Source organism: Amphiura filiformis, chromosome 2 (assembly GCF_039555335.1).
Source record: "Amphiura filiformis chromosome 2, Afil_fr2py, whole genome shotgun sequence".
NCBI lineage: Eukaryota > Metazoa > Echinodermata > Ophiuroidea > Amphilepidida > Amphiuridae > Amphiura > Amphiura filiformis.
Window position 1 is genome coordinate 77,942,982 of NC_092629.1, and position 22,129 is coordinate 77,965,110.

Here is a 22,129-nt window from a genome sequence, read left to right on the forward strand (position 1 = left end):
TGCATGCATGTATACACGGTATTTGTCGTACATGTTGCTTCGAAGTCCAAGGTTCATTTTGACAATCATATCCTAAAGTAACCAAAGTCATGTCACGTACTAAAGATCGGTGATTTCAATCGCGTTGTAAAAAATGGGCGCACAGCACATAATCATGAATTTCGGCTTTCAAAAATAAATACATGAATAATAAGATAGTGTCCCATAGAGGCAAGTGAGAATATTAGGACCAAAAATGAAAAGTTTATCATTACAACCTGCGCGCATATTAAAGAATGTGAAAGCCCTGTGCACGTGTGATTGTTGGCTTTTATTGATTGATTGTTTAATTTATTTACAGTCTTTACTTTTACTTGTCATGTTTTAGATAAAAACAGGGTTCCAACTTACCAGCAGGGAACCGAAGGATGGTTCCAAAAGGATACAACAGTGTCACACTAGCAATGGATAAAATTAAGAACAGATAGAATATGACACAGCATGCAATGGGTGAATAATACCAAATGTATAAACAAAGTTATAAACCCGACGTTTCGAAAAGACAAAACCTTTCTTTTTCAAGGAATAAAATTAGGCCTAGATACCTGCTCTCAATATAGTAAAGACCAGCTGTTTTTTCACGGCAGTGAAATGATGCCACTTGCACCCACATCTCATATGCACAGTTTATCCCTTACATATCCTGTGTCTTGAATAGCTATATGTGGTTAACCAGTGTGGTTAAGAGGCTAGGAAATAATTCCTAATATTTCATACCCTAGTTTGTATGCCTTTATCTAATCTTGCCACACATGACAACTTAATATTTAGCCTTACACCCGGGAAAGAGTTTTTAAGCCTTTTTTTTATAAACATGTTTGTAATTGGCTTATAGCCATCACATGCTGACAATACACATAACTGATTGGTTAATCAAAACTACCATTTCATGGTCAGGCCTAATCACAAATTAACATATCATCTGTAATTAGAAAACTATGCAGCAGGCGATTTACTTCAGAAAAAGTTTAATATAATTACATTGCACAAAACTAAGTCCATTATCTATAATTGAATGTTTATTGACTCTTGTAATAACTCAGTTAATTGAATGTTTATTGACTCTTGTAATAACCCATGTGTATAAACCTGTATAATATTGGTGTTCATATAAAAGCTGGACCATGACCCTCACATAAAAAAAAAATAAAAAAAGGAACGGGGTGCCCAATGTGAGCTTGGTCGTGATGTGGTGAATTTCATGGTGTTTAGATTTGGCATTAATTATCTCTTGCAAACCCGGTGACACCTCATTATAGAAATCAGACCTGTTGATAGGTTGTAAGAGGGATAGCCTTTTCCAGGCATAAATTGGGCCATATATAAAGAAAGTTTTGCTACTTTGCAACGCAATAAAAAACTAAATGCAAAATGAGGTTTTTAAAAACTATTGTTTTCCAGAGTCAAGACGCAGGTATCATTATTAAGTCTCATATCACTTATTTATTGTCGAATAAGTGCAGAGTAGGTTAGATATGAATATTAAATGTTAGACCAAAGTAGCTCAAAGTACATGTACTATACACCTGATCCGTGAACTTGTCTTTTTTAAAGACAAATTCTTGTTTTCTCGTCTTACTAAACTTTTTTTCTTTTATTCCACCTTATCTGACCTTGAATAGCAAACCAATCATAGTCAATCGTATACGGTATTTACTTCACATCACAAACCAATTGATATCAAAAGCATGTCATTTATTAATTCCAATATTTCTTCCATATTCCTTTTTTTATAAAATGCTAGAGTGAACAATAGCCCATGAGGAGTGACACAGGTCAAGAACTTATAGGGGTCAAAGCCGATAAATCGGCAGTACTTGGAATTAAAAAATCGGCAAAAATAGAGTGTCCCCAAACTATTCCTTATATTCATAAATCAAAGACAGTCCATTTAAATTACATTCTGGAAAATATGGAGATAAAATCTTGTGAACCGTTACTTTTACATCAATTTCAATATGCTAAACAATAAAACAATTTAATATAACATAATTCTTGCTGTCAATTGTAAGGTACATGTCACATTTTCAAAATCAATATTTTGTCAATTATTGATGCTTTTATTCGATATGCAAAATTCAAACGAACTTCAAAGAAAGTAAGCACGAAACTTACGTTATCATTAGATTGAAAGGAGTACTGCAAGCTCGTTTTGTGACATGAAAAACTAAATGTATTGGCATAAAGCAATGCAATGTCGCCTTTAAGTTTAAATAGAAATGTTTGTTAGAGGATAACTAATTGCTTCAAAAAGAGTTGAAAAAAAGTAGAAACATACCTGACATTTTATATGAAACTTACGTTACAATTAGGATAATTTTCATTGAGCCTATTTTCTGTAATGCTCCTTTCCTAAGTACCTATAATACATGGTGGCACTATAAGAAAACAATCCAGGGGTAATCGGGCGCCGTTTTAGTTAATTTTAATAGGGTGTTAAAATTAATGGTAACGTATGTTTCTGTCTCGTAGGTTACATTTTAACTTCAAACTGTCATACAAGTATGTTGGGAATGTGTTAATGAAATAATATTAAGTTGATCAAGTACACCTGCGGCTATATTTTGCTCAACAGTTTATAGTCACTTGTTTGTTTTAAACATGCACTTTATGGTAACGTATGTTACACTTCTTTCCCATACGGTCATAACCTTCGTATTTCCAAGGATTTGTACCACCCCCAGATCTTTTATCTGCCCTAAATAAATGCACACATTTACGCACAAACGACCTAAGTTAATCCTAGATCCATCCTTTGCGCTCATTTTAGTGATAAAATTATTACCCCAGCATCTTACCCAGGGGTAGAATCGGCCGTCAAAGATGACCGGGGTGGGGAGGAGTAGGGGAGGGGATTGGCGAGGCTCAACATTGGTTTCTACAGTAAAATCAATTATCTTTATTTGGCTCTTGTAAAATTATTCCAAGAGCTACTGACTTTTTACTTATAAGTTTGGTTAAAATAGTCATTTTCTTTTTTTATTTTGGAAACATTCGGTGAAAATCGCATTTTTGTAGAATTTTTAGCCGAAAATCAATTTTGCCTGTACTTTTGTACATAGCCAGAATTTACCAAATTTGCATGTGCGCCCCCCAAATTATGGCGTCATAGCGATATTATGTGAGGGATGTTTGTACTTATTTTGGTATCACTGGATAGAGGAGACCCATAGCTATACACAAGCATCAAAATAAGCAGATCTGGACCAGGAGCCACACATTTGGAAAAAGCAGCTCCTGGTCCTGTGATTATTTAGTAAACCAGGAGCCATTTCTAAAGAGCTAAGAGTCAATTAAATTTAAATTATACACATTAAATACAAAACTACCAGGCTCTATTTAAAAAAAACCCGTAGAGCCTGTTTCATATGATTTTGGTGTTGACCAGGAGCCAAAATGTTATGACCATTGGGTAAATGGCTCCTGGGTGCCTGCTTATTTTGAAGCTTGGCTATACATTGGTACCAAATATAATGGTATATAGCGTTTATAATGGAAAATTAGGAGGGCGCAAGAACCCCCTTCGATGTCCGTGTTACAAAATATGGCTCAGTAGTTCCAGGATTAAACTTCGAATATCTTTTGTGAGTAGGGATGACAGATGTAGTCTTCCATTAGCTTGGGAAAAGACCCATGGAAAAGAAAACCTCAAACAGCAGGCTGAGTGGTTTTGCCATGCAGTTCTGCGCTATACACTCCTTCAGGACTAGCTCTTGCAGGCATTTTCATCAGCACCAGTAGCTTTATCTGGTTGCAGATATCTGAGAAACTTCCTGACATCTTTGACCTTCAATGCTATTTTTAAATTGAGCAAATTGCTGAATTTTGAATTTCAGGAGCGGATTCTTTTGCGCTGTCAAGCTGACATTAGACTTTCAAGCCTTCCAAATTCGGCACATTTGCAGTACAGGCAATCATAAGAAAATGGTCAACTTTGGGCTTGTCGTTTTATATGAAGTCAACCTAGACAATTACTGGGACTTGGCAAAGTTGTAATTTAAGACTAGTAGTCATATAAAAGTGATGTTTTATAAATTTTGAAGGTGGACCACATCTTGAAAGTTTATCAGAATGTAGAGCTTTATACATATGAAACTGATCTTATCGCATTTGGTCAAAAATGGCCGATACACCACTATGTCTTGCGAGCGACGATTAGTTTGGAGTCAATCGATAAAAGCATTCAGATCATCGATTGATATTTGAATCTGTGGAAAGGTGTGAAAATGAGGGAGTTCCGTAACATTCTTCAAGAGCGGTGTGGTCAATTGTCAAAATTTTAAAAATACATGATAGCTGATTTATTCCTCAACCACACCAATTATTTAGTTATGTTTAGTTGTGGCGTTAAAATACCCATAGAATTAGGTTTCTGACTATACAGTTCTTTAAGGGACACCCTGTAAGTGTAAAGTACAACACATCATGTCAATTACAAGCTTAATCATGTTAATGCTAATTGCATTCTCTTGCATGCCATGTATCGATGTTCCATACACATTCAATATTATAACATAACATTTGTAGATCATTCTTATTTATAGTTACATAATATTGTTCAATATTAATTTGATGTCAAAATAATTAGGAAATAGCAAGATACCAAAAGTGCAACCGATAGGTCAACAGGGCAGTGTTATTTTCCAAAGTTGTAACCAAACCATGAACCACAATGCGGATTGGAATAACATTAGAATATTTTGATGTTTTCGGCTGAATTCTACCTAGGATATTTCGTAAGCAGCTACCTGCGACTATATTTATAAATAGGTATTTATAAATACGCACGTGACCCATGGTATAACTACGATTTTCTTCGTAGTTGTAGCCAAATTTGTTTCCTGTAGGTGGCTTAAAAACCTGAATGCAAAATGAGGTTTAAAAAAAAAATCCAGTAGAGTAGGTTATATATGAATATTAAATGTTAGACTAAAGTAGCTCAGAGTACTATACACTTGATCCGGGAACTTGTCTTTTTAAAGACAAATTCTTGTTAAAAGTTATGTATGCTTACATTTAAGAACCTATTTGGTTCACTAATTTGTTCGAGTAGTGTAGGTTATGTAAATTAAACCTATGTTTTATTAATTTTTATGTTTTTGGCATGAGGATCACACGAAAAGATGATCTAAATTTGCATGTCATCACATTTTTTTCCAAATAGCTATTCACCTATATGTTTTATTATTTTATGATATCATGTCTCATTCTTTACCATGATATTGGTCTTTATTAATTTGTCATTTATAAGGCAGAATTCTTTGTAGGACCATCAATCATGTGTTCTATTTTGTTTTTGATTTCATTGTCAGGAATATTAATAATTAGTTAATTATGTATCTTCCCTCTTAAGTTCATTAAGGTCATAATTATTTTGTCATCTTATAACTTTCTTTATTTCCATCATAATATACATGTAGTATGACTTAATCAATTAAACAAATAGAATCAAAAATGTATTCTACTTTATTTTGTAGGCCTTTGGTTTCTTTTCCAAAATTTGTTTCCATCACTATGCTCATCATACAAAAAAAAAATAATAAGATAACTTAATTTCCATCACTTTACATTTGGTTTTATATGTTACAAGATAGTGGTTGTTTTCTGTAGGTTTCCTTTGTTTAAGTTAAGTGTTTTATTAATATAAGTTTTCTTCTATAAACATTCCTTCCCTTATAATAGACTCTTTGCAAATTCAAGTCCTTTTCTGCAAAGTCGGATTTGGATGTGGCCATGAAAGTTAAAGGCTTATTGATTCTTTTAGTAAAATTCAGGATTACAGCAGAGTATACCTTTTGGATTTCACAACAAATTAGCAAATCATAATGCACTTTAAATTGTAAAGAGATAGTTGGATCACTTCAGTATAATGCAGTCATTATGTACCTTGATCATTATGTTTTTGTTGAAATTTGCAACATTCTTCAAATTATCATCTTACTAATTTCATGTAAAATGCCGAGGACGACATTCTCTTTGCAGCAGAGGTGAATGTAACCGGCACCAGAATTGCTGGTCTTAATAATAAAAGCATAAATGTTTGGAAGGTAAAAGAAAAGAATAACTGAACTAATAATATATAGAGAATACAATAGATAGTTAGATAATACATGTAGTGTTAACAAATATATAAGAGAGGGAGTGTAAGGGAGAAAACTTTTTAGGACTTAAGGACTTAATAATGTTTACTGGACATGCTGAAGGACCTTAGTGAATGGGCTGGGATTTAAGGTATTTGCATTTTGCTTTATATCTGATAACAATTATGGCCTTATTTATTTTCTTCTCATCTCTACCAACTCTTTTTACAAGTTTTTAAAAGTAGATTTAATGCGCATTGTATTTAGTATATTAGGGATTAGAGGTATTCTGTTAAAGAGGTTGAAATTTAATTTTGTTTGTCTGGTTTTGTGACATAGCATTCACTTCCATCTGAGCCTCCAACTGCTCAACATCAACACCAACTTTGTCTTCATATCATACGACGTATTATCATTATTTATTGCATCCATCTTCAGGAATATTTCTACAATTCTTCTGCGTATTTTATTTATTATGTGGCGGGATTATCCACCCCGTTATATATAGACGGAGCATGCTGGTAAGTATTCATTACATGCATTAAAGGGCAGGTCTATTGCAAAAATCTCTATTCGAAGAAAATAATTATTACATTACACGTTGACATTCGTTGCAATTTTTTTAGCGTATTTCTCCTGAAAAAGGAGAAATTGTGTGGGTAAAGTTCAGCCTCGTACGTGTTCTTCCCCCGTTTGAAGCGCACGTGTTCTTCCCCCGTTTGGCTGATGACGTAAGTAAATGAAGCGGACACTATATCATGCTCTCATCATACAATCACAATCACTTTGACAAGTTTGACATAAGCAACAATGAATTTTACTATTATTTACCATAACAATGCTGCATAACAATATGCAGACTATTGTTCTCATTTGGGGAACAAAACGTCACACGTCATTGTTACTATGCGTTTGCATAATATTTCATCCAACTGGAACTATAATAACTATTATAATAGCATATTGCAATATCACACAGGGAAATCAGATACATGAGTTTGTGAACTTAACACGGTTTATATGCTAGTCTCAGATGGATGACGCTGAAATTCTAAGCTCAAATTTTTTTAAAATTTTTTTTAGCCCAAATATTTCTCATGATATTGATATACATATGAATTGTAATATAACAATTTACTAATATATAAAAAAGAAGCGGCTGATTTTATCCATATGTTTAAAAACCATTAAATTTGTAATACTTAATTCAGAGGTTTTTTTCTGTGAACAACAACAGTATACGTTCTGTGCATTGAAAATGTTTATAGTCCCTTCTCGCAGAGCAGGCACAGTCATTTCATGACGTCAATTTTTTTCTAGCCCAAATCTGTCTTCTTCGAAGGAAGTTGGTTTTTGTGGAATATCAATTTTAAATGTCTTATTTTCTCAAAAAAAGAGTCATTTTCATTGTCCTCATAATATTGCCTTGCCAATGATATGATGTTGTCCGAGCAATATACCTGACCTTAAAAGGTTTTTCAGCTGGCATAAAAAACGGGCGTATTTACTCACAAACGACTTGAGCTAATCGTAGATCCAAACTGCGCTCGTTTTCATTGTTACTCTGCCGCCTTAAGGGTTAGGACCGACCATCACCGATTAACCATGGAGGTAGTTGGTGAGGTCAAGGTCCATCAAAGGTTCTTAGAGTAAATTCCGTGATATATTTCTTGTTCCTGAAAAATCAATCCAAGATATATCGACTTTTCACTCTACCCAACATTCTGGTACATCCGAAGGACAAAAAAAAAGAAGATAAAAATCATGTTCATATGAAATTCCATGCCAAGGTTGTTAAGATATATATGTTGGAGAAACGGGCAGAGCGTTTGGACCCAGGCCTGTAACCAGGATTTATTTTTTTATTGGGGGTGGGGAGGGGGTGATTTGTCAAAATTTAGACCTTTTTGGACTAGGTGGGCGGATTACGGGTGGTTACGGGCCTGTTTGGACCGGCAAATGGGAACATGTCAAATCGGTGGAAAAAAAACCCTATCGAAAAACAGACTTACTAGGGCATCATCAGAATTTCCCACTTCCGCATTAACTGACTACGTAAGTAAACCCCATGGTGACAATAAGCATTTTATAGGCTGGGAGGATAGCTCAATTCTTACAACTGAAAACGAAAAGTATACGAGATTGGTCAAAAAATCCATCTGGATCCACACATTTTATGGCAAATCATTAAAAATTGATATTTTTGATATTTAACAGTACTCGAAGTAAACTTGATAAATCTGATGATTTCTACCTAAAGTGTATGTAGGTGGGATGAAAAGCCGACGATCAATTGAAAATTTTGACCTTTCGTATTGAAGATATGGATTTTTTCCCAAAACACCAAAAAAAATTAGGTCTTTTTTGGGGAAAAAATCCATATCTTCAATATGAAAGATCAAAATTTTCAATTGATCGTCGGCTTTTCCTCCCAGCTACATACACTTTAAGACTATATCATTAAATTTATAAAATTTACTTCCAGGACTGTTATATCTCCAAATGTGAAAAATATCAAATTTTAATAATTTGTCATAAAATTTGTATTATATCGTGAATTTCATAAAATGAAAATTATTTGATATCAGAAAGACATTCTTCGTATTCAGAATGCAATTCGATAGGTCTGATGTGCTCTCATGTCCCACAAAAATGCTGTCGAAACGCTCAAAACGCTCATTCCAGATCCCTTAATGATGTATTGATCAATACCATTAACAGGAAGTGTCAACTAGCAACAACTCAAGAAGATCATTACATCATCTGGCTGATGAAAAGAGCAGACCTTAGCTCTTGAAACGTCCCATAAAGCAGGAAATCTCAACTTTCCTGCATAAAGTAAGTGTTTCAATTGGACTTGCATAGAAGAAATGTTTAATTACCGGTAATTGAATACTCCAGTCCTGATGAACTTAATCAAGAATGCTATCATACAATTTAGCCAATAACAATCCTGCAGCTTTGCTTTTATTTCAATCATGTTTATCGATTACGTTCGACCGGCGGGATTGAAAAAATCACATGGCGTTACTATTTATCTTGTACATAATCAATATCAATATCACAACATTGATTCCTTCTTAATTTTCAGCACTCTCCACATTTGTCACTGTAAGTCACAGCAACGATGTTGAGTGGAAAGGAACACACAGGCAGCTTCAAAATAATAGCAGTAATTCTGTTTTTATGTAGAGGTAGGTAAAATGTTTTTTCTATCAAAACTTTTATAATTGGCATTTGCGTTCTTGGGGGGGGGGGGTGAGTGTGCGTGTGACAGAACTTGAGTTAAATCGTTTCACATCGCATTTTGCACCTCAAAATATGCATATTTCCCCTTATTAAAAATAGTGTGCGAATTGTTTTACCTATCATGCTGCCACGAATTCAAAGTGCGATAACTTGTAAACCAAAGGGACGGTGTTGATTTTATTTTGGATTTGTGATGTGTAGGTTTCAAAATATGATATCGTTTCTGAAAATGGACATGTAGATAATAATATAATTTTTAAATTAGGCTAAACGCCTAACGTGTTTAAAAAAAGTGAAGGAGAGGCAATTTGATCCTTGTGGAATATAAGCATGTTCCACTTTTCAGTGTTTTTGAAAGTGTTGTGGATTGTCAATTTAAATATACATTATTTTTGCATGCATGGAGTATACTTTATATATTCATAATATTAACATTAAGCTACTGTATATTGTCAGGAATAACATTTTACAGAATATTTGTGATAATAAGAAACGGCAACTACAATTAAACCAAATATTAGTATTAAAATTGCACCTCGTGAAAAGGAATTGCAACATATAAACTTGACAAGTGCAATTTGACCCCTTAAAGCCCAATTCAGTGATTTGCTCATCAGGACGATCGTTAAAATGATCAAAATTCAGATTGTGGTACCTATGTCATTGTCATAAATGTGCTAATATAGCCTGCTAGTGGTTCAGCCAAAAGCTGTGTATTTAAGGGATGGGGAATGAACGTTTGGACAGTATTTACTGTGGGACATTAGAGTACTGTTAAATATCAAAAATATCAATTTTTAATCATTTGCCATAAAATGTGTATTACATTGCGAATTTCAAGAAATCAAAATTATTTGATATCAGAAGGACATTCTTCGTATTCAGAATGCAATTCGATATGTCTGTTGTGCTCCAATGTCCCACAATAAATACTGTCCAAATGTTCATACCCCACCCCTTAAGATCAGGGATTTTACACGAGTCTGTAATTTATATACTGGCAGTATAATTAGCTACATGTATTTGAATGGTTTTCAACTTTGTCAATACTGCTGTTTTCTTCGTTTTTTGCCAAATTTTTCATTCCAAAAATATCAAATGAGAATTTGAATGACTTATCCTTGACTTGTAAGTAATTTATAAACAATTATAATTCTTTACACTTGCGCTGGGATCACTGAATGGGACTTTAAGATAAAACAAACGGGGGGTAAAGATGCTATTTTTTGTGTTCAAAAAAGTATTTTTAGTATGCACGCCAATCTAAGGATGTGAGTTGTCGCAAATTAAACCTCTCTCCTGTCATAGGCCTCCATGTTAATATGTGACGTGTCATGTCAAAAGGAGACACTTTTGGGCAGGATCGTACATGGAGATTGGAGAAATAGCCCAAAATCTGTCCGGGGGTGATTTTTTCACAATTTGGGTTTGTTGCGGATTTGTGATGTTATTACTGTTTAAAATATTGGCTGATAGCTTCAGACCAGAATATAACTGACATCCTTTTTGAAACATTTTTCAAGGTAATTCCTACTCTAAACATTGTCAATAATATTTGTAAAGGCTAATATCTCAATGTCCAATTTTATAATACCATAACTTTCGAACTCAATATCTTCGCTTAGGAATGTCCGATTTCATTGAGGAAAATGGTGTTGCGGAGCAAAATATCTCTATATTTAAGACTTCAAAATTGATAACTTGCCCAAAAGTGTCTTCTTTTGACATGTCATGTCACATAATATGAACCGATTTGGGGACATTTGATGTTTATTATAAAATTTCATAAAGACACATTGTGATATCCAAACATCCTGTATGGTGGTGACCTAATGGACCAATAATGCCAAATAAAAATAAAACATGTTTAGCGTCCTGGTGTTTTGAAAAAGGGAAGGAGGACCCTTATGAAAATGGCAAGCATTTTTGCAAGCTTGCAAAGTGGTTGCGCATGCTTGCATTACACAAGGTTGTGCAAACGATTCTGCAAGGGGGGCTTTTTACGAAGCTGCTCTTATATCCACATTTAACACCTTATTTTGTGTATTTGGCGTTGTGAATGATATCCGAAAATGAGGAGGAGGCACTTTTTATTTTGTTGTTTTGGGAGGTAGGCCCCTACTGTGATCACAAAACTCTTCTGAAATGTGTCTTATACATTTGCAAGGCTGTATGCAAAATTCCAACTTCTCAAACATCCTTAAAATATACAAAATAAAACAAAAAATGAAAAATCTCCAAAAAAGGAGCAGGGCGGAGACGCTAAACTTGTTTATTTTTTACTCGGCCTATGCATTTATAGTAGACATCGTAGACGAGGTATAAAATGTGACGTGTCATGTCAAAAGGTCAAAGGAGACACTTTTGGGCAGGATCGTAAATGGAGAAATAGCCAAAAATCTGCCCGGGGTGATTTTTTCACAATTTGGGGTTGTTGCGAATTTGTGATGTTATTCATGTTAACAATATTGTCTGATAGTTTCAGACCGGAATATAACTGGCATCTTGTATTTTTTGAGACATTTTTCAATTTACTTACTACTCTCAGCATTGTCAATAATGTTTTTAAAGGCCGGTATCTCAATTTCCAATTTTATAATACCATAACTTGCGAATTCAATATCTTCGCTTAGGAATGTCCGCTTTCATTGGGGGAAACGGCGTTGTAGAGACATCAAAATTGGTAACCTGCCCAAAAGTGTCTCCTTTTGACATGACATGTCACAAATATGCTCATCTTACCAATGTTTACATTACACGACCTACAATGGGATATTGATTACGAGTAGACCCGCAATGAAGACGTTAGTGACCACTTTTAAAAGTCATTGATATTGTTGTAAAGTATCATTAATTATTTATATCAAATTATATGGCCTATTGATGTCGTATAGTATATCCAGGTGGCCTATCTACTGCCACCCCATCGACCAGGGGTTAACTGATATTATTATTATTATTATTATTATTATTATTATTATTATTATTATTATTATTAACATTGTTAGTGTCATTATTATTATTATTATTATTATTTATTTTCATTATTTTCATTATTGTTAGTGTTATTATTATTATTATTATTATTATTATTATTATTATTATTAGTAGTAGTAGTAGTAGTAGTAGTAGTAGTAGTAGTAGTAGTAGTAGTAGTAGTAGTAGTAGTAGTAGTAGTAGTAGTAGTATTAGTGTTATCATCATCATCATCATCATCATCATCATCATCATCATCATCATCATCATCATCATCATCATCATCATCAGTGGTGTGATACTGGTGAATGACCTTTACTTCATGTTGACAATGACCTTTTTTACCTTTTGTCAGGTGTTTCTTGATTCTCATTATCATTATTATCATCATTATTATTGACAGGATGTTTCTGCGAAAACCAAACGGTAGCTGCCAAAAGATTACACAAATACTTATTCGACGATTACATCCGGGAGATTCGCCCTGTTCACAATACGTCAACTGTAACTGATGTGATCATGAGACTGGTATTGCGAAATCTTCTGATTATGGTAATTATCTATAACCTTAAAACCATTTTAAATACCCAATTTGCATGCAATGGCGCGGATCCAGGCAGGAGCAGGATCCCGGCCGTGTCTTCCACTTTTTCGGGTCCATCTGGAATCAGATACTTAACTGTAGAAAAGAGTAAAACAAAAAAATAACTACCGCTTAGGATTTGGTTCTATATTATTTTCATAAAGCATTTATTTTGGCATGTATCATCTCCAGACTCATATCTCTCATATACAGTGTTTCTAATCCGATAGGTGTTCAGATACACGAGTAAGTCCGGTACAAACATGAATGGAGAGATTGCCGATTTCAAAAGTCGCAACAATGAGGATGGTTGTCTGCATTCTGATCATTATCAGTGATTCTCAATTTGATATCATATCCCGCCTGTCTGACCAGAATAGGGCAATTGTAATCGGGCACTCGGTATCAGAAAAATTTGCATTACGCAACCGTATTATCAAGTATACTCGGATTATAATCGAGCATCCGGTATCAGGAAAACATGCATTATAAATTTATAATTGATACTTGATAATAACTTTTTTGCAACTTTTGAATTAGTGAACTCTTTCATTTAATGTGTGTTCATTCAAGCATGAAGTCAACTACAGGTATGAAATCAGTATCTTTGATGCCCGGGCTTTGATGCTGTAAGTCTGCTGATGATGCATGCCAAAAATCTTTTCAATTGAAAAAACATTTTTTTTAAATAAAGAAACAAATCCTAATGGGTAGTTTATTTTGTTTTAGTAATCTTTAGTTCCCGTAGAACTGGTTGCTTTTGGTACATGCGCGTAACATGCCCAAACCACTTCAGACTTTGATAATAGCCTATGATTTGATTTTCCCTTGGGCATTTTCCACTTCTCCCTTCGTAATTAATGGGTTTGGTGCCAGTGATATATCTAATGACCTCGGTCCTCATTTATCGGTTCTGGTTATATTGACTGCTTTCCTGGCTCATAATCAAAATCATTTGATATCAGAAGGACATTCCTCGTATTCAACATGCAATTCGATATGTCTGATGTTCTCTCAGGTCTCACAAAAAATACGTGAAAACGTTGGTATCCGAGCCCTTAAGTACTTGGGCATCTGATTTGGCTTCTTATATAAGCTTATATAGGGGATTCAGTCCATATAGACGATGATTAATAGGGATTACAGGACACCTCCATGGCGGACATTCCAAAATATTTTTAAAAAATGGTTGCCCAAAATATTTTACAATAACGTTTTTAAAACATATATTCTTTGTCTTTATATAACCCGACATTTAAATGTTATTAAAACGTTGTATTGAATAAACGTTTTAAGAACATTTTTGTGTTTGCTGGGATGGGAGTACCCATCAAACACAAAAACGTTTCTGCAACGTTTTAAATAGGTTATATTTTGGTTTTGGTTTGGAATAACATAAAATGTCGGGTTATATAAAGGCTTTTTAAAATAAAATATTTTTAAAATGTTTTCAAAATGTTATTGTAAAATATGTTTCGCAAACATTTTTGCCAAATATTTTGTCAACACTTAAATAATATTATGTTAGAATATTTGAGGTTATCAACGAATGTTTTTGAATGTTATGAAAACATTTTATACACCCTTTATATAACCCGACACTTAAACGTTTTCTGGCAACCTTTTCTTACCTTTTGCGAATGATGTCCAAAACGGTTTGTGTTTGCTGGGTAGTTATCATTTCCCTCCATACTCCACTAGCACAGTCCACAGTTTATTGAGGTTGATCCTGTTCTCCTCTTATTTTGGCAGGATACACGTGAACAGGTATTTTCGATGGGAGCATGGTTGAAATTTGTAAGTACCGTACATGTAGTGTATCCAAAAAATGATATCGGATGTACAAAATTAAATTTTGCAGGATACATTTTGTTGACTTCACATAGCTCCGACTGGTTGATTTAACACGCACTGGGCTATTATATTTAAAATCCACTCTACCCTGTGGAAGATTTTGGAATTATCTTCCACAGGGGGAGTATCATATGAATTTCAAGTGGAATGAACACATCAGGGAGATCAATTTGAAACTCGCCACCCTCTGCGGAAGATTTAAAGGTTGAATCTTTCTCAGAGAGTGTATGAAATTCAGATGGAGCTGCCTATTGTGTTAATTCCATTTGAAATTCATACTCCCCCTGTGAAAGATATTTCCAAAATCTTCAACGCGGTAGTGTGGATTTTAAATGGAATAGCCCAATGCTCATTTAATGTTGAGTTTTTGGAGACTTTTTGTCAAAAATTAAATATTTTTCTCAAAGAAAATTTTCGAATGCCAAAAATAACATTAAAATGACAAAAATCGTGAGTTTTACAGTTTTGGAGTTGCAAGTCTCTATTAGACTATGGGACATGGGCATTTATCTTTCACTTCCGTAGTCCACTCTTGGGCAGAACATGAAAACATAACAAATCAAAAGTAAATAAATGTCTGAATCAATATCCAAAAAGTTCCCACGTTTTACTTTACTCATTTAGGAGTTATTTGGGGTTAAAAATGTGTTTTTCGTGATTTTTTTCCATTTTTGCCCAAAAATGTCAAATATTAAAATAGCTGTAACTTTCAAAATAAATTGAGTAGAAATTTCATTTCTATTGTAGATGTTACATGTCACATGGATTTCCAACACTGGTGAATAAAAATGTCACAGCACAACTCTAAAATATAAAAAAATGGCAAAAACCATATTTTTGTGCTATTTTAGCCATTTTTGAACTAATGTAATTTTTGCATGGGGAAAAAAATAAATATATATTTTATTGATATAAAAAATATGTCATTATATCAACCTAGTTATTCTGAACAAAAAAGTTAATGATGGTGAATGTCTGTGACCTATAGTTTTTGATCTATGGCCCTTTCAAATTCACATATGGACTAAAATAGCATGTTTTTGTAAATTTTTTTGCTTATAGTCTATATGGTGTATAGACGATAACCTAGAACTAACAAGTGCACTCAAAATTTGAAAGTCATTTTTTGACATTCTCAGAAAATTTCCTATGCAATCCATATATCACATTTTACAAATGTTCTAAGTTTTGATACAAAATAAGTATTGATCCACGGACATGACGGATGGACGCACGCGGCCGTCGCCCTAACGAAAAGTGCAACAATGGTCCTGCAATAATGGTCCTGCAACATTTGTTTTCAATTTCGCAGTTAAATCTTTAAAACTATCTAAGTTTCTAACCATTTAATGAAGTGAACTCTGGTTCCCTGCAAATTATAACTAAAAGATCACCACTATCATCATCATAATGTTCGTCATTTCAGACTTGGAGAGACGAGTTTCTTACGTGGAATCCTGATGATTTTGACGGACTTACGACTTTCCATGCTCCTATTGACAACATTTGGTCTCCAGATATTACTCTGCATCACAAGTAGGTATTACGCAATCACTGGTTATGACAGGTTTCCCGCCAAAAGGGCAGTCGAATTGCCCCTATTATATAGAGTCTCTATTTTTCTGAAATTTAAACGTAAAAAAACAAAAAACAGGCCATTATGTACTCTCAGAGATGCATTTATTAAAAGTGCTGTAACTTCAATTATCCATGCAATTTAAAAAAATGTAAGCATGATACCAAAATCATATAAATAGCATCAATACTTTTCAAGATATGGATAATTTTGTAAATGGTATCTTGATATTTTTGCCAAATTGCTATTCTGAGTAATGGGCCAATTAGTTCCCGGCCTTACACAGGAATGAATAGGGATTATCATAGTTCAACTGTTATTTATTGATTAAATAAACCTCTCTTTAATAGGTAGGCCCTACTTTCAAGGATTTGAAATTCCACTTAGTCCCACAGTCAAATATCATGAAATTAAGAATTCCAAAATGTGTTTTTTTTACGGGAATGTCATCTTTAAAGGGCTATAACTTAAAAACATGTCTGGCGACTTGTTCCAGGTATTGTTGGAGCTGGTCACATGTATGTAAACATAGATTTTGTGTAAATACAACAAAAAACAGCGACCATCTAGCTCATAGCTTCTGAGATTCTATCGAGCCTGTTCTTCCACTGCGGATTAAATATTCTAACCACACATCCATTGGTCTATTCAATTTGAAACACACACACCCCCTATGGAAGACATAACCTTAATATCCCACACAGGGGGTGTAGATTTCAAATGGAGTCACCCATTCAGGTAACCGTATTTGAAATTCACACTCCCTGTGTGGGAGATTAAGGTCATGTCATCCATAGGGTGTTTGAATTTCAAATGGAGTCACCCATTCAGGTAATCCCAATTGAAATTCACACTCCCAGTGTGGAAGTTTAAGGTCATGTCTTGCACAGGGTTGTATAGATTTCAAATGGAATAACTCATTCCTTGATTGCTTGTTGCATAATTCTTTCTGTCTTTTTAAGTACTGATCCCGGTTTTGAACGCTACAAACCAAATTCAATCGCATCGCTGTATCCTGATGGAACTATTATCTGGTTTACTCCAGCAATATATGCTTCAGTGTGTAAAATAAAGGTGAAATGGTTTCCATTTGATGTGCAAGTGTGTGATATGGTGTTTGCTTCATGGGGGTACAATGGTTTTGAGCTTGACCTCTATCCGGAGGAGAGCTTAGATGCGTCAACTAACAGGTAAGGTATATTGAAGACCGAATTAAAAAAAAATAGTTTGCGTCTGACGTCAGGGCAAAGGCGCGATGTTATTGGTTGCTGACCTGCGCAGTACAGCATTTTTGGTATGGTTGACAGGACGTCATACGCAAACTAGTCTTTTTAATAATTCGGTATTCAATTATATTTTGATTTCAATTGCCCTTTTCTGTAAATCCCATAAGGCTTTGCGTTTGCGGGTAGACCTGAGATGTCGTCATTTGAAGTCACGCCGGTGTACACATCGTTTAGCGAACATCGTTACTGCGCATTTCAAAGCTGTGAAGTGCGCAGTAACGATGTGCACATCAGTGTGACGATATCTCATGTCTACTCGCAAAGGCTTGCGGGATTTACCGAAAAGGTAAATGGCAAATACCAGGATCAACTTGCTAAAAGATTCGGAAACGTGTTTAATCGATTGCAAAATCGGTGCCCCTCCCCAAAAAAAATCGGATGAACCACGCTACGCCACTGCCCAGTGACGTAGTCAGGGTTTCGGAATCTGGAGGGGGCACAAACTTTTTAGTGTACCGATGGAAATATTTTTACCGACGGAAGTTGTGAATTATTTTGCCCAGTGCGCTCTAGAACCTAGGACCGTCATATACTTGCAGCCTCAGATCTACAAACGGAAATGATGAGCGAGGGGACCCCCACTGGCTACGCCACTGACTAAACCCCAGACTAATCCTTAACCAAATCTTTCTATATGATGTCCGAAACATATAAGAATAAAAAAGATGAGTGAGACGTTTATTTACCATGATTTTTTCAAGTGTCTAAAATGCCTTAGAGAATGCCCCAGATTCTCCTCGTCTTATGCCTTGGGTACCGAGGGTCCTCCTTGATAACTATCCTACAACTCCTTGGTGGACTACCCTACTCACTCAGAACGTTAGTCCATCGATGCCTATTGTTATATAATGCTCACTCAGTTAATTAATTATGCACTGGAACCAATTGAATTCGGCGTTGAAATGAGCAAAATTCAGTAAATATCAACAGAAAACCACAATGCATGATACTGTATCATGCAATAAAATTTTCTTGGTGTTAAACCGAAACATGAAATTTAGTCTCCTAGTGTAAGAATTTCGATCTCCCAGGCTTAACTTCGCCCGTGAGCTTTTTTTGTGTCAAATGTTTAGCTTTTCAAAGTAATATAGTTCGCTTGTGAAAGATTTTCCCCAACTTTATAAAGCACATTATACCGGGCTATGCATATATCATAATTGTTAAGATGCGTAAATAACGACGAAATTATCTTCTTTACTTCTTTCCAAACAGGTACATCGTAAACGGAGTCTGGGATATGGTTGAACACCGTGCCAAACGAATAGTGGAATACTATCTTTGCTGTCCGGAGCCGTACCCGGAGGTACATTACAACATGGTTTTTAAACGACACCCTGCCTTCTACATCTTTTACATGATACTACCATGTCTACTGCTATCGATACTTTCTCTGTTGGTATTCTACTTGCCACCTGATTGCGGTGAGAAGTTGACGTTATCTATCACCAATTTGTTGGCTTTGGTCGTGTTTCAACAAATAATTGCTGAGAATATGCCACCTAGTTCAGAAGACTCGCCGATTCTTGGTAAGTACTGGTTAAATGTTTGCTCTTATTTTGAATTTTTTCAGCATCTAAAAGTATCCAATGTATCAACCGCTATTCGTACACTCCTATATCAAAGCAGCCAATCAGAAAAGCGGTTAGAAAAGTACGTGCATTAGACGCATCAACATCATTTTCTCTCCAAACAAGTAATACGCGTTCATTAACCTCTAAATGCTGTTCCAAAATGATCAACACACATCCGTGTGAATGTTTAATGTGATTTTCATTTATTTGGCAGTCACAAAAAAATAATCACCACTGTAGCATACCACAAGCTGAAATAGTAAAAACAAGAACAAATGAACACCAATATGTTTTGCACATTGTGGTGCCTCATGTACCAATAGCCCTGAAATTGCTACCAATTTCAATCCTTTGGATCATTACGTTGTAGAGTACTTAAACAAATCGTAATATTTTACCTAAAAAAAACGTAAGCATATACCATGGTCAGCAAAGGTATGTAGCATGATTCCGGTTTCCAACTAAGAACACGTGTCATCGAAGTCACTTTCTGCATGAAAAGCTGCACTGACACTGAGCAAGGTCGTCTGATGTAACTGATTCCCAATCTGGGTCATATGTTGTCCTTGACTGTATGTCAAATTGGTAAAACTTGGCATCACATGGACAGGGAAATAATTCATTTGGGAACAAAATCTGCCAAGAGGAATTGCTAAAAACTTAAAAGGGACATGTAGCGTAATGTAATGGGCTATTCCAGTTGAAATCCATACAACCTCATATTGAAGACATGACCTTAATCTCCCACACAGGGACGGAGAATATCAAAATGGGGTTACTTGAATTGCTGACTCCTTTTGAAACCTACAACCCTGTGTGGGAGATAAAGGTCAAAGCTTCCATAGGGGGTGTATGGAATTCAACTGGAATAGCCCAAGGGCAATATTTTATGACAAGGCAATGTTAACAACATATGACAGAATTTAAATAAATTTAAGTACAACTTTTGAATATGTAGGGTGTTTTTATTATTCTCTAGAGTATGTTGTAAAGTTTTCCTTTCCTTTACTTCTCAGGTACCTATTACTTGTGTATGATAGTCATGGTGTGCGTGTCAGTGATCGCAACTGGCGTCGTCATGCGTCTTAGCGCTACATCCCAACCAGTTCCACAATGGGTGAAACGTGTGTTTTTGATTTCTTGCCTCGTGTGTTGTGCCTGTCACCTGCAGCGATACAAGATTCGCAAAATACATTCTCACCAGTATCTACCATTGAAAATATATCTACCAAGGAAAAATACATACTACAAGTTGACGATAACAAGCCTACAATGGTAAATAAAAACGGCGGCACTCAAATACCAGTTTCTATATTTGCTTCGGAGGAGTTTCGGGATGTGCTAGACACGTTACATTTCATTAAAACTGATTTGGCCAATAAGAACGCGGCTACATTGGAACATTTGCAATGGCGATATGTTTCGTTAGTTTGCGACCGTGCACTGCTGTACATTTTCATCATTTTTATGTGTGTGTGCACAGTTTGGCTGTCACTTGAGATCGTTTTAGGAAGCGGAGAGGCATATGATGAGGTCAAACGTGATCTTGATTCAAACTGGTAGAAATTAAAAGGTCACGTTAAATCGATGCTACAGTCATATTAGTCCATATCCTGGGTATGATCCTGGATCCTGCGTGCATGGATTGTTCCTTAACTGCGAAGAGTAACTTAGGGACAATCCATGCACATAGATTCGTCCCGATGGCATGGGCTAAAAACAACATATTAAAATGAAAAGCCGTATATTACGGCCATTATAGAACTACGATCGACCCTACGTTTGTTTCCCTCACAAAACACAATTGAGAGGTTTAGATTTTCGTACGTGGACCGATGCGATAACGTGCGATTTTACGCGATATCGCTGTAACCTATTTTTACTCCTGAATGACTTCAAATTGACGTCGAATCATTTCTGAGTCAGGTGCAAGTTGGACTCGGAATTGAGTGATTTAAACTTGGAAATTTGAAACAGAAGTAATACCAGTGTACCGCGGTAACTATCTCTGTCAATTGAAATCATAACTTAGATCAATTGTCAGTCTTCTCAAAACGAGCCTCGAGTGAAATATTGTTTACTATATTATGTTGTTATTATAATAGTGTGATAAAAAATGAATATTTAAAAACAAACAAATTAATAAAAAATAATCTTGCCAGAAAACAGCTCAGTAAAATTAGTGTAATCATGATGATAATCACCCGTCTTTCGCGGTTCGTAGATGCACCGAGTTTGGATTTGTTTGGGCTATTCCAGTTCAAATCCACACTACCCCTGTGGAAGATTTTGGAAATATCTTCCACAGGGGAAGTATGAATTTCTGATGGAATGAACACATTAAGTAGCTTCATTTGTATTTCTTACACACTCTGAGAAAGATTCAACCTGAATCTTCCACTGGGGGAGGGGGAGGTTCAAATGGAGCTGCTATTGTGTTAGTTCCATCCGTACTCTGTGGAAGATATTTCCAAAATCTTCCACAGGAGTAGTGTGGATTTTAAATAGAATAGCCCACCAAATTTGGCATGAAATATGTGCATGTTGTGACAATTGGAGGATTAAGTTGCTGAAGGCATCAGGGGATTAAGTCCCCTCACCGTGCAGACTAAAAGTCCCCAGTACATAATACATTACTAATCAAATTAGAAATCATACTTATGACATATTGGATATAGTGTTACATGTAATATGTTAATCCATACACTTTAAGTACATTGAATCAGATTTATAACGATTTCCATTAAATTTTCAAAAAATCAAAATTATTTGATATTAGAAGGACATTCTGATTCTGATGTGCTCTCATTTACCACAATAAATACAGTACAAACGCTCATACCCCATCCCTTAAACAAAAGCAATTTCTTAAAGACACTTATAAAACTAGATTGAAAAAAAGAATGGAGGATTTT

General features: G+C 35.1%; 1 protein-coding gene across 1 annotated transcript; it reads left to right on the forward strand.

The window, feature by feature from the left end:
- Positions 1–9,238: 9,238 nt before the first annotated feature.
- LOC140137115 (neuronal acetylcholine receptor subunit alpha-9-like) lies at positions 9,239–21,861 on the forward strand. The gene is made up of 7 exons (XM_072158773.1): positions 9,239–9,313; positions 12,748–12,896; positions 14,680–14,724; positions 16,208–16,317; positions 17,320–17,547; positions 18,856–19,169; positions 20,231–21,861. Exons 1-7 carry the CDS (start codon positions 9,247–9,249, stop codon positions 20,491–20,493), a joined length of 1,176 nt encoding a protein of 391 aa, XP_072014874.1. The 5' UTR covers positions 9,239–9,246; the 3' UTR covers positions 20,494–21,861.
- Positions 21,862–22,129: the final 268 nt, after the last annotated feature.

Bases quoted from the DNA above. Each gene is read 5' to 3' on its own strand.
- LOC140137115 (XM_072158773.1), top strand. From the start codon at position 9,247: ATGTTGAGTGGAAAGGAACACACAGGCAGCTTCAAAATAATAGCAGTA. The intron at 14,725-16,207 runs GTAAGTACCGTA...TCGTCATTTCAG, and splicing joins TGGGAGCATGGTTGAAATTT to ACTTGGAGAGACGAGTTTCT. The intron at 17,548-18,855 runs GTAAGGTATATT...CTTTCCAAACAG, and splicing joins TTAGATGCGTCAACTAACAG to GTACATCGTAAACGGAGTCT.